Genomic DNA, 13,936 nt, shown 5'->3' with positions numbered 1-13,936 from the left:
GCCGGTCATTCTGATTAAGAAAATAAAATCTTTTGAATGTGAAAAAGCTTCTGCTGATGAAATGGTGCCCACAATGGCCATAAGAGTAAATAATGCAGATTAAATGAAGCAACAACTTACAGTTTGCCTATGTTCAGTACTCTTGTTTCTGCCAAATAAAAACATGCCGTCACCTTAGCAACTATGTCACATTGGCGGTACATATGCCATTCTTAACAAGACACCTTACAAGCAGCACATCCACACAGCATGTTGTGGGACCTTTTGTACTTTTTACAGAGATTGTAGACGCTATCGGAAGATTAAAATAAACGAGTTATAGGCACCCTTATTTAGAAGTTATGTGACTGACCAAATAGAAAGGTGACTGCGCACTATCTTCTGTATTGTTTTACAGTCCTGTTACGACATTTAACTGCCTCTGATGCAAAAGGGGAAAGACTGAATTTGCATGTGTGTGGAACTGAATGTTAGGATTCCCACAATACTGTACCTGGGACAGTATCACATGCTTTCTGTACTACCACGTGATTGCTTCAGCAAAAAGTGACTAGAGGGTTCCTTTCTCTCTGACAGATGTACATACAAAGGCTGGGGGGATTGATGCCCTCTCTTTGGATTGCGAGGCGACTCGCTGCGCAAAACATGTTAACGTAACCAGAGTTACTAGGGCTTTCAAGTCAGGGATCCAGAACTCGGGTTTCAAATCGTAACAGTAGCAGCTTGCTCTTTCTTCCCAGCCGTCCCCAGCCCCTTGTGCAGGCTTTTTACCTAGTGGCTGAAATTATGCAGATGTCAATTTATAGGAAAGAAATGGCTGAAGCATCTCCCTGATACAAATTGGCAAGAATACTTCTGATACATATTACTGTAATGTGTCTAATGACACAGTTCTCTGTCCCCATGCCTCTTCATTGAAAGTCAAATCATTTTTGCTCTTCCCTTCACAGACTCTTGACTTGCATATATAATAAACATTTAGCATTAATCAGCCTCTCTCCCCAGCCCCTATTTTGAATGCTTAGAACGTTCACACACACGGTGATAATACCAGCTTTTCTTCCATCAAAAAGGAGCCTCACCAAAAACAGATCTCACCAGTTTCAATGACAAACTCCTACTGAAGCAAACAGGGACCACATAACTCCAAAGAGTTTCCTATTTTGTGCAGCCGTGTTTCTTGGCTCTGTGGTTATGGCACTTACTAAGATGTGGGAGACTCAGAGGAGTGTTCTAACCCTCTTCCCTTCTCCCCCAAATAGACTTCATCCTGGACCTGAGAAACCTTCCTAATGGAAGATTCATCAAACCTGATATGCCCCCTCAAAAAATTCACAACCAGCTCTCTATATAAAGTTTTTAGGAGTCACAAGGGGCATTATTATAGATGGTCTGGCTAGTTCTGTCATTCAAGGCAGGGAGTTAGCTATTCAAAGAAATGCTTATTATCAGCTGCGATGCATATCTTTTTAGATGCAGAGCATATCACCAGTAAAGGATGATCTTCCCTAGTCTTTATTCGATTGAATATTTCCTTAGGTATGGTTGCTGCCTACAGGTTATAGCCACAAAAGCAAAGAGGAATGTAGCTAACTCTAGCAGACTGTTTGTCTCGGTCCTCCCATTATACGTTTTTCTGTTGACTCTCTGATGAACACTATCAAAAATAGTTCCAAATACTTTGTATCTCAAGACAGAGAGAAGTACAGTAAACAACTATGTTCTCCATTGGTGAAAGCACTTTAAGTTCCCATCTCAAGACAGATGAAATAATATAGCAAATACTGAAGGGAAAAGGCATTTGTACCCAGACATCTTTAATTTTAAAGTTACTGAAGGAATTAAATCAATACTGATCCCACTGTCTCTTGTCAACCATACTTTTTTAATTAATTAAACACTAAACACAAGACAACCATTCAGACCAGAAATCACATGCCTCCAATTTATGTTCAAGTCATCATCAAAAAACAAAAACAAAAAAACCCTTTGAAATCCATAAAACCTCCTTTGTCCAGGCTCACTTTGTAACACTAACTTTCAGATGAGAAAAAAATAGCACAGCTCTTACTGGCAAGGTCTGAGTAAAGTCCAGCTTCTTCCCTTCAAGTTGATACACAGAGTTAGACTATGTCAACATGTGCAGTACAGCCAGCCCCATACATTCAAACATCATAAGATTATCATAGAAAAGAGATTACATCACTAATGGATTTGAAGTTCATTTATTTGTCTTCTGGTGTTTGAGCCTTGAGAGTTCACGTCTTCAAGTTTTTCCCTGCCACCATGAAGGCAAGAAATTTACTACACCGCTACCTCGATATAATGCCACCCGATATAACACAAATTTGGATATAACACGGTAAAAGCAGTCCTCCGGGGGGGGCGGGGCTGCGCACTCCGGTGGATCAAAGCAAGTTCGATATAACACGGTTTCACCTATAATGCGGTAAGATTTTTTGGCTCCCAAGGACAGCGTTATATCGAGGTAGAGGTGTATTTTTTAAAGTGAAAGCTGAGAGTCTCATGTAATCACATGACTCCTGGAGCTGAGGTTTTAAGAAAAGCACTAAATATCCAGAGAGTTGGCAACCCTGCATGTGTTCTTATTGCTTTTACCTCTTTTACCCCAATCCTATCTGTGGACTGTAACAGCAACTTGTTCCACCATGTCTTAAATGAGATTATGAGCTCTTCGTGGTACAGATTGTCTTTTTATGTACTTTGACACCACCTAGCATAACAGGGACCTGATCCTAAATGGAGAATCCAGCTACTAGCCCCTCTCAAATAATAAAAATAATACATGTGGTAGAGTTTCTACCCGCAGGCCCCTGGGATCCTGGTTTGAGCTTCGGGTGAAGCTGTACACAAGAGTCACAGTGCCAATTATCAGGACTAAGTCTGTCCTTAGAGCCTCGTGCCGCAAGAGGCTGAGCGCGTGGTTCAAGACACTGAGTGTGCTTAAAACCTATTGAAGTTAATGGGATTTGAGGTTTCTCTCACCTTTAAATTGGGGGGGAGGGATAGCTCAGTGGTTTGAGCATTAGCCCACTAAACCCAGGGTTGTGAGTTCAATTCTTGAGGGAGGCCACTTGGGGATCTGCAGCAAAATCAGTACTTGGTCCTGCTAGAGGAGGCTGGACTTGATGACCTTTCAGGGTCCCTTCCAGTTCTAGGAGATAGGATATCTCCATAAATTAATATATAAAGCTTCTGTAAAATAACTAACAATTTTAGGGTGCTTCCATAGCAAAGGGTGATAGTGCTGTCTAAATAGCAACAGCAGGTGGCTACTAGAACAATCGGGCTCAGTTCACAGCTCTGCCAGTGACTCACCGTGTGACCTTTGTCAAGCCATTTAAGCACGCTATGAGAGAACTCTTAATACATTTTTTAATGCTTTACAGTCAACATGACATTATGCCATGCTGCCTATAAGAAATCAACCAGTTAATGATGCTTAGAGGTCAGAGCGACTCATGTGACACTTACATAATTCTATTAAAATACTGTACATGGTTTCATATTCACTTTTAAAACTGCACATTGTAACACTGGCAAACCAGGTGCCAGCTTATGCCAAGGTCCCCATGCCTCACCTGGATACTGACAAACACATAGCTGGAATGAGTCTGGCTCACCCAGGTATAAGTATTGTTAAAACAGGTATTAGAATTATAAAAATGTGCTCATTGTTTAGACTTGATTGAATGCTTTGTAAATTGCCGCCCGCATTCATCTCACTTATGACATCTGTATCCCATGTTCCAAGGTAATAGCTGTGCATTTGCATTGTAAGCCTCCGTAACTGTGTAAATCACCAGACTGGAAAGGGGCATGAATTTGTGTGAAATGCTGGCTTCCAACAGCAGGCATTAGGTCCTGCCCAACACAGAAGACCCATTGACACCAGATGAACTATTGCTGAACATCAGAGGGCAAAAGCCATTGTTGATTGCTCTTCCCCCCGGGTGCCCCCAACCCCATGAAGAGAAGAGGTGCAAGTGAATTCTTCCCATCAGCTAAGTTTGCAACATGAGACTGAAGGGGGGAAGGAATAAAAAGCCCTAACAGGGAGGAACTGTATCTCTATGCTGCATGGACTCTCAAGGGCAAGATTTTCTAGGCATAAGCAAGAGATCTTCAGTGTTAAGCCTGGGGTAGCCCTAGGACATAGAGTTTGCTTATTATACAAGCTTCTATTACCTTTTGAAACTTAAGACTGTAACTCATTTCTGTGTGCATGTACCTGCTTTAACCTTTAAAAAACTCTTACTTCCTTTTCCTAGTTAATAGATCTTTAGATAGATGATGATAGGATTGGCTACAAGCATCATCTTCGGTGTGAGGTCTAAGGTGCAACTGACCTGAGTAAATGACTGGTCCTTTGGGACTTAGAGCACCCTGAATAGTATTGTGCCTTTTGGTGAAAGGGACCAGCTCTCAGAGAGACAAGCTTACCTGGGTAGCAAAATAGACCGGAGTACCCCAGGGGACTGTCTGTGACTCCACATTAAGGCTGTTATAGTGTGTGAGGGATTTACACTTGATAATTGGTTGGTGAAATCTAAGTGTAGAACTCACCACCAGTTTAGTGGTTCTTAACGGTCTACCCTGAGGTTGGTACTCACACTTTTGAGCCACTAACGGACAGCTTGACACATGTTTTATTCCATCCCTCTTCCTGACCCTGCCTGTGTCAGATCTGTGGGGCAGGGCCACAGCTTCACAACCTTTAGTCAGGGCCCAATTCATAATGGAGTATCTGGCTGCTAGCGTAGCGTAAGTATCACCAGGCAGACAACAAGGCTACGTTAAAACCTCTGCTCTAAATGCATGAGGGTCAAATATCCCTCTTCTGGCTCTCACTAGGGACGGATTTAGGGGCAGACGACTGCCTGGCTGCCAGACTTGGGGGTGCTGGGCTCCGACTGCAATTTTTGTTGTTAATGACAAAAGGGAAAATAGAATGTTGGAAATAACAGGTTTCCGGTATTCCGTATGCAGATTCGTTTGTCACCAACCTCCTAGAATGTTCTGGACCTTTGTAGAAATCTTGTGAAACCTTCCAGACTTTGAGAACTACATTTTCCTTGAGCCTCCTAGAATGTTGTCAGCCAAGCCCTCCCGGGTATATAAGGCAAAGGGCATCACCAGTCAGTCAGTGAGATATAAGAACCAAGTGATGTGAAAGCCCAGCTGAGATATTATGAACCTTGTTTTATTGTGTAATTGTGAAAGTGTACTTGTGTTTTAAGACTTGAAAAGTGTGAGTAGCTGCTAATAAAGGACATATTTAATGAGACGCCAGAGATCTCTATCAAACCCCTATCTATGCAACACTATAAAAGAAATACCATTACTTCTTGGCATGAATAAATACAGATTAACAGACCCTAGCATGCAAATGTATGGTCTTATATGACAGGGATAAATCACGCATTTAAATCATGCAAAGTCGTGAAATGGGCTACAAATGCAATAAAAAAATAAGGTATTCAGAAGTTTAACATACGGAGCAGGGGGTGCTGAGGATGCTCCTTGCTTGGGACGCCATTAAATCTAGGGCCGGCCCTGGCCCCAACCATGCGCTTGGATCAACCCTGGCAAATCCCTGCATCCATGTGTAGCCCTGCTGACCTCAACAATGCTGTGCTGCGGTCCATCTGACACAGTTCCCATTACAGGCCCTCCATTTGTAAGTTTCCCCTTTTGCCCAGATCAGGTGGTTGGATATCTGCCTTATTGGAGGGCAGAAATCAAACGCGCACAGGGAAATATAAAGGATGGCTTGAGGCTGCTTTAAAAATGATGGGTCTGTAATACAGTCTGTAGAATAACTTGCTATCCAGAAATGTCTTAATTCAAGCAGATGCTAACCTTCACCGTCGTGACCCAAAGTATCCAGGGTGACATGTTTTTCTAGGCCCATCTCTCCTGATGGTTTTTCAGGACACACCTGGTAGCATTCAGCTCCGACGTCCTTTCATAGATCAAGCAAAACAATTTGACTAAGGCACTCTATGGATCAGCTGACTAACAGCATTGAGCAGGGCTTAAATTCTCAGAGTATTTCCCGGGGATCCCCGCTATCCCCCTGCCCCCAGCATGCTATAAAAACTCCACAGGGGTTGAAAATATTTACCGGCACTCCACTCTGGACAGCTCCAGCTGAATTTACGCCCTGTCACTGAGGCAAAAACAAGGCTGTTGCTCCCAGTCCGTCAAGAGCTTTGACTTTGTATCATAGATCTATGTTTGCAAGGCATAGTCAAAAGACTACGAAGTCAAGGCAAACGTGACTCGTGACAGACTGCTAGAAGCAGCTTTGCCCTGGCTCTGCATGCTGACCAGTCAGCTGACCTATGGAGTGGTGATGATGACTTGGGAATTGGAATGCACAATTCCCACGAGAAATTGGGCAGATTGGATGCCCAATTGCCCTTTGCCGCTTTGGAAATCTCAGCCACATATAATAAAGATGCTCATATATAATGATTATCTGAACTCATAAATCCTGTACTTTATTTTAAAGATCTCAGGTTCACTAAGCATTTTAATGTCCAAATGCCTATTGCCTCGTCCAAAACACCTAGTGATCATTTTTCAGAACATTACAGTGCGGGCAGATTAAAGTCACAGATACATACCCATTCTGATTTACACTGCAGGGTTTTCGGTCACTAATTAACAGGCTGTAAAAATACCGATTCATTCACCATCGATGGAATCCCATCAGTGACAATGTTGGGAGGTGGGCTTACATGCTGAGCACTTTTGAAAATCTGGCCTTATGATTTATGTAAATGACATAATCACTCCCTGGTAAAAACAGCACCTGCTTACACTAGGGGAGTATCTACACTAGGCTGTTTTTTTTTGTTTTTTTGGGGTTTTTTGCCCAAAATGGTCCCACAGTTGCCACCACATGAGTGTAGAAAGGGCTCCAGGTAGCCAGGTGCTGTCTATAGCCTGTTCAGATCGGGAAGGTACTTAGCACCTTCTCTACACTAGGGCTCTAGCGAGCCGGATCGGCGGGTAGCAATCAATCGATCGGGGATCGATTTATTGCGTGTGCTGTAGACACAATAAATCGATCCCCGATTGCTCTCCCATCAACTGCTGAACTCCAGCTCGGCGAGAGGTGGAAGCAAAGTCGACGGGGGAGCCGCGGCCGTCGATCCAGTGCCATGAGAACACTAAGTAAGTAATTTTAATTCGAGCTAAGATATGTCGACTTCAGCTACGCTATTCTCGTAGCTGAAGTTGCGTATCTTAGATTGATCCTTCCCCCCAGTATAGACCAGGCCTTACTGGGGAAGCTGAACTGGGGGGAAAATTCAGAAATAAGCCTAGTGTAGACAAGGCCAACATGACACTTGATTCTCCAGACTTGAGTTTACTACATAGGCTTTAAAAACAACAAAAACAATATAAATGTGGTGACCAAGGCAATGATAGCACCCTGGGCTCCTAAACCTGCAGCAATTTCACTGTTTGGGTGTAGATATTAAAAATGATAGTTCTATCTATAAAAAAATATGAATTGAAGTATGAAGATATCAAGAAGTTACTTCACATTTGAGGGTGAGCTTTTGCATGTGCTGTAGCAAATGGCAGAGAAAAAGCAGAAATCCATCAAGACTTGGCTAACATTAAGAAGCACTTTAAAAAAACCTTGTATTTACAAATAATTCTGTCTACAATAATGCCATATATTTTTGTGTATATACACATGCCCATATATAGGGGTGTGAGCATATGTGTGTCTATATCTATATCTAGAGAGAATTCTGCTTTCCCTTGCCTCCTAACTTGTTTGTTATTGGCAGAAACACCGGTATGATAGCCATTTCTCAGCTGAAGTTGCAGGGCTCTGTTTGAGACATCACAACTGGCTGCTGAGGCTTGCAATGAGAGAAATAAGCAGCAGAAACAGATGAATCCTCAAGAAACAAATATCCTCTTTTCATGCAAATGTTTCTAATAACAACAAAGGGAAAAAAGAATAGCAGACAGAACTGCTTTTAGATAAGTCTTTCCAACATTTTGACACTGACTCAAAAAAAAAAATGAAATATAGAAAATCCAGACAGTGCAACTCTAATTGTCTTACTACACAAAGAATTATAGAGCTGTAAATGTTACCTGTTATAATGTTAGTGTTCTGTATTTGCAGTAATATCCACCTCCATTGCTTAATAGTTAAAGACTCTTGCAAACCTCTTTTCTCATCTTTGTTTTATTGGACCTAAATTGATTTAGTCTCTAAATCCCTTGAATCCATAATTTTGCTTGAAATGAGATTACAAAGCAGCACTGATGATGCACATGAGAAACATAAATAAAAATATATTACACACAGACTTGCATGGTTATCCAGAGAAATCAGCCCTTTTTAAAATGCTTCTTTTTACAGCACTATCTCTTTAGATGTTTGGTGGTGATCAAAAGATGATACAGGAAAACAGAGAGAAACCATGCATCAGTACACTTTGGGTAAGTTTCTCCTGCAGCAGTCTGCTAATGCCCTGCTTTTCAAGATCTGTGTCCTCTCCTTAGAAAAGACTGGCATGTAAGCTGAATTTTGCCCAGCTGTGTGGTGTTTTATGATGTGAACATGGTTTCACGGTTGTGACTCTAAACCCATTCCACCGATGACCTAGATTTACAAATATTTGTGCTTGCTTCTCCAGTGGTCATGGGTCTGTAGGTTTGCTAGCCCTTCCAAAAGCTCTGTTGCAATCAGTATTTATAATAAATATAGTTACTGATTATCATGAGTTAGCCTATGAGCCATTCTCTCTAGGGCAGGTGTCTCAAACAAACGGCTGGAGTTATTTCCTGCAGCCGCCAAGCTCCCCTTCCCCCCCCAGCACACCGCATCCCCACTCCTCTGCTTACCTCCAGGTGCTTCCCGCCGCCAAACAGCTGTTTGGCAGCACTTAGCGCTTTCCAGGAGGGAGTGGGGGGAGGAGTGGGGAGCCGCGCACTCAGGGGAAGAGGCGGGGCAAGGATTTGGGGAAGGGGTTGGAATAGGGGCAGGGAGGGGGTGGAGTTGGGGTGGGGACTTTGGGGAAGGGGTTGGAATGGGGGCAGGGAAGGAGTGGGAAGAGGCGGGGCCTCATGGAATGCAACCCTTGGGCCAATGTACTGGTCCTCATGTGGCCCTCCTGGTGATTTGAGTTTGAGATCCCGGCTTTAGGGGCTTAACTGACCGGTATGAAAATGTGTGACTGCAAACTGTGAGACTGAACTATGTTCAAAATTTGCTCATCTGAACTTTTGACTGCCATACCTCACATGGTAAAACAGAGAGGCCTGTTTCTAAACATCAAGTGTGTTTAATTCCCTCTGTCTGCTGTAAGCTCAAGACAAAGTCATCCCAGTAAATAAACATAACACCTGGTGTTTCTACAGCACTGTCGATGCTGAAGGATTGTCAAAGCTTTTTATGAACAGATAGACTGGATTGACTTCCTATTTCAGTACGTTATTCATTTCTTTATCATCTTTGCTGTAATAATCCAATCCCTTCCCCAGAATGAAGACGCCTCTGAGATGAAACATGACAGCTGCTTAATATCCCACAGTAATACCACACAACCACTCAGAGCAGGAAGTGAAGAACACCATTTCTGCTAAGAAAAATCATATGCACCAATGCAATTTCTGACTCGAGTGGGACATATTTGGGGGGGGGGAGAAAGGAGTTTGGTACCTTTTTTTGCTTCTTTATGATGTATAAAGAACTTTTCCCCACCTCGATATTTTTCCTACTACTTTTTCACATTGTCTCTGCTGGAACACTCCTTGTGACTAGAAAACTAGTGGGATGATGACATCACAGAAGGGGAACAAATGACAAGGGGAGTGATTTGCTAGTCAGACTGCTTAAAATTCTATTTTCAGACTATTTCTTTAAATAAAAACATACCTACTTGGCTAGTCTGAGCAACATTTTGGGAGAAAAGGAGGTTTGTGGCTAAGATTCCATGTGCCTGTTCAGTTCAGTGGTGAGAAAGCGCAGCTCACGCTTTTGAGACATCTGATTTGGCAAAACCAGGAAAGAACAGATTTAATATTTCCTAACATTGCTAAGGTTAAAAAAAAAAAAAAACAATATCAGGAAAAAGCTGAGTTTTGTGGTTGCTGAGAAAAAGTTTAGGCCTACTTTATACGTCATAAAGGAGCAAAAAGAAGGCACCAGAAAATTCTTTAAATTTTCTTTTGAAATCTTAAAAAAAAAAAAAAAAACTTTAAAGTTCAATGTATTGCCTTTCAATTCCGCTATCAAATCTCCAACACGCAACACTGGATAGGCCTCCTTATAGGTTCCGACTATAAAGACCGGAAAAACTCAACACTACCAACGTGAGCCGCTTTGATGAATTCCTCTGTGGTCAGCACTTTTTGCATAAAACAAAAATCACTCACACGCCATTTAACACCCAAAATGAAACAGCTGTAAATCCAGCAATTAGCACTGTAATTTGACTGTTCTGATCAAGTGCACCAAAGGCTGCGTAGCCGCCGTGGAATTTGAGAGCTGCCACAGAATCTGCAGGAGTGCTTTGGTTTTTAAAAAAATTGAAGTGCTGAACAAATGAACATTCAGAAGAGGGGGAGAAAAAAAGAGAACGCAGATGCACTAGGAGTGCAGGGAGGAAGGACTTCAAGGAGAGATGAAGAGAGGAGGGAAAAGATGAGGGGAGAAAAAAGGCAAACTGGGAAAAGCAGAAAAACGGGTCATCTGAAAGGTTTTTAAAATCTTCCACACTCTTTTAGACATCAGATACTGAACAGCACTTTTAGTTTCACAAACATCTATTTAGAATGAACGGTTATTTCCCAATCCCTCTAACATGGTAGCAAAATAGTTACAGTTTGCCCACTCTCTCAATGCATAAAGCTCCCTTAATCCAATGTACTTCAATGGAGTCAAGAGATGTCTCTCTAGATCACTCATATGCTGGCAAGTATACAGGGTACTACTAGGCAAAGCGTTCCACACCCTTGTTTTGCATGTCACCCGTGACCACAAGAGCTTGCTGTCATATGTTAGTGCTGGCTGGTTTGCCCTACAGAATGAAGTCCACTCTTTAGTCATAGCATAAAATACAGCACTGAAAGCAACAGTGCAGCTTCCACTCACTGCCCGAAGAACCTACTGGACTGAGAGGAACCACCGCATGAAGCTCGGAGGCCCAGTTTCTAGACCGAGTTGGTCCTTGCTTGGGATCTTTACCGAGACAGCCAAGAAAGGGGGGCAGGTTTTATGATGTGGAACTTCTCCAAAAGGAACTGGACTAAGAGCCCCAACTCATTGCCCACAGGCCCGAGACAGCCATCTAGGGTGACCAGATGTCCCGTTTTTAAAGGGACAGACCCATTTTGGGGGGACTTTTTCTTATATAGGCACCTATTACCCCCAGCCCCGTCCCATTTTTTCCACAGTTGCTATCTGGTCACCCTAGAGCCATCAGAGGAAGGTCATTTTGGTCAATACCACCAGGGAAGCTATAAGTTTTACAAATAGCGTAGCTACCAAAGTTGCCAGTTCACAACTACAATAAGCCTTTAAAATAGGTCGTAATAGCTGAAAGCACCAAAAGCTTCCCACTGTTTATCCCCTGGCTGGCCTAAATTATCCATATAAAAAACGGGGGCAGGAGTGACATTATAACAGGGACACACAACCGCCCATTACATTTAATAGCCATTCGGCAAGAGAAAACACCCTCGCCTTAAAAATGTCACCAGTACCCAGCCCCTGCTAACAAATGGATGAAGGCGGGACTCTCTGACCCTGCCATACAAAATCTGATGTTCAAAGTGCCCCAGAATTCCAGGGACACTAATGCCCAGCATGGCGGTTACAGACACAAACATACCAGAGTAGAGCGCCTCTGGAGAATCATGGCAGAGAATGCCTCCAAGCAGCACAGAGCAATCGGAATTCATATTCTCACAACGCATTAAAATGCTGGGCTCAGAAACACTCCATCGAATTTTCAATTTGAATATAAAAATGCACGAAACAGCAAAATATACCTCTTCAAACGAGCTCAATATGTCCCACTACCTGTTAATCTCCACACACATGTATAAACACACAAACATATATGTATCTGACATCATTTACCAGCCACTCAGTGTTAGGAGACTGTGATTAATCCTATATGACATGCTCTGAACTTTCCCTTCAAACAGTCTCGCCTCCTCCTTCAGACCTACTGGCAATGGGTGTCATTTGACCTGCAGATTTCACTCTGAATAACGATCAGAGAAACAGTGGCCGCTAACCCGTTATTTGCCTCCTTTGCAGCTCAGCCCAGAGACAAATTTGCTAAATGCATAAGGATTTTTTTTAAATGGAGAATGGAAAAAAACAACACAATTCTCCCTCCCCTCCTATTTGTGCACAAGGATCTGAGAGGGGGGAAGCAGCCAAAGAGGGGAGCCAACCAAACGGGAAAGTGCTAGAAATCCAAAGAACTTTGCAGCTAGGGTGGCAGGGGGAAGCTAGCTAGCTGGGATGGTGTTAGCTACCCCAGCCCAGGCCCTATTTCCTTTCCCCCTTGCTGTCTCTCCCCCATTTCCAGGTCTCCTTTCCATCCTCCCTTGTGCATTGTTACCCGTTTCTTTAGCTCCCTGCGAGCCGGAACGTGCCCGCAGCCGCCTGTTCTGTGTTTACACTTTTGGGAAGTCTCTGCCTCCACCCTCCCACTCCAGCATGGCTGGGGGAGGCGATCCAGGCTGTGCCCCCCAGAGACAGAAGGGCTTCGACGCATACACCCAGACCACTGCGTCTTCAACATGGCCAGGAGTCCACCAGGAATTGGAAGAACACAACAGCACTCGGCGCGCCAGGATCACCAAGCCCACTACCAGGACACGTCTCTCCCTCCCCACGCCCTGGGGAAACGGGGGGGCTGCGCCCGCGGCAGGGGCTTCTCCCGCAGGGGACCGTCCCCCGGAGGACCCCAGCACACCCACAGGCACCAGTGCCAGCAAACGCCTCGCCCCCTCCAGACCTCTCGATGCACTTGGGAGCCAGCTGCAGCCCCCAGCCCCATTGCCAGCCCCGCGCCCAGCCAGGGCGCATCCTCTGCCCTGCGCAGCGAGCCCCAGCCCGCTCCTCCAACTTACCCATTCCAGCACCCGCAGGAAAGCCAGCGGCTCCTTCACCGCCCGGAAAGTGCCCGTGGAGGTGAGCTAGGGAGAAAGCAAACACAAGACGGGATCATGGAGCAGACCGAGAGCCAACCCCGCCCCGGGCCCCTGCCCCAAGCCCCCTCTCCCCGTACCTGGTTCACCGCCTCCATTGCTGCTCCGACGCCTCTGCCCCCGACCCCCAAAGTTTACTGCCCTCCCCGGCTAGCGCGTCAAAGCGCCCAGGCGCCGCTGCGCGCAGAGGCCGCTTGGAGACGCGGTGCCTGCGCCGCTGCGCGCCCGGAGAAGCCACCCAGGAGCCGGGGCTGGAGCTGGGCGCTGCGCTCCCTCCACACAGACACGCCGGGCTGTGGCACACGCGAGCCGAGAGCGCTGGGCGGAGGCAAGGGAGGGGCTGGCCGGGCGCCTCTGCCCCGCCTTCCCGGGCATGTGCGCGCTGCCTGCGCCCCTGGGCACACAGCGCTGGAGGGGCCAGGGCGCGCCCCGGGGCCAGCGCGGGGAGCTGCTGGGGAGGCGAGCAGCTAAGCGGGGGGGCTGAAAGGGAGAGTCTGAGGAGGGGACCTAGGAGCTGAGATGGGGAGTGAGGAGCAGAGAGAAGCAGGGGGACCCAGGAGGTGAGATGGGGTGGGTAAGAAGCCGGGCGACCCAGGAGGTGAAATGGGGGGTCAGGGAGTGAGGAGCAGAGATTGGGGAATCAGGAGGACCCGGGAGCTGAGATGAGGAGGTGAAGGGGTGAGGAACTGAGCTTGGGAGAAGC

At 45.2% G+C, this 13,936-nt stretch overlaps 1 protein-coding gene across 1 annotated transcript in view; it reads right to left on the bottom strand.

Annotated features, from left to right (window-relative positions):
* SYNPR (synaptoporin) overlaps positions 1–13,532 on the bottom strand; it is a 167,253-nt gene extending 153,721 nt beyond the window's left edge. Inside the window, exons 1-2 of the mRNA XM_034777298.1 lie at positions 13,314–13,532; positions 13,156–13,221 (exon numbers count right to left, since the gene is read on the bottom strand). Coding sequence (XP_034633189.1) covers positions 13,156–13,221; positions 13,314–13,331 — 84 coding nt within the window. The 5' untranslated portion in view covers positions 13,332–13,532. The remainder of the gene's footprint in view (positions 1–13,155; positions 13,222–13,313) is intronic.
* Between the last annotated feature and the right edge of the window lie 404 nt (positions 13,533–13,936).

The sequence above is a fragment of the Trachemys scripta genome, chromosome 7 (genome assembly GCF_013100865.1).
Source record: "Trachemys scripta elegans isolate TJP31775 chromosome 7, CAS_Tse_1.0, whole genome shotgun sequence".
NCBI classification, from domain to species: Eukaryota; Metazoa; Chordata; order Testudines; family Emydidae; genus Trachemys; species Trachemys scripta.
Note: the sequence above shows the minus strand (reverse complement) of the source record. Positions and strands in the feature narration are given on the sequence as shown.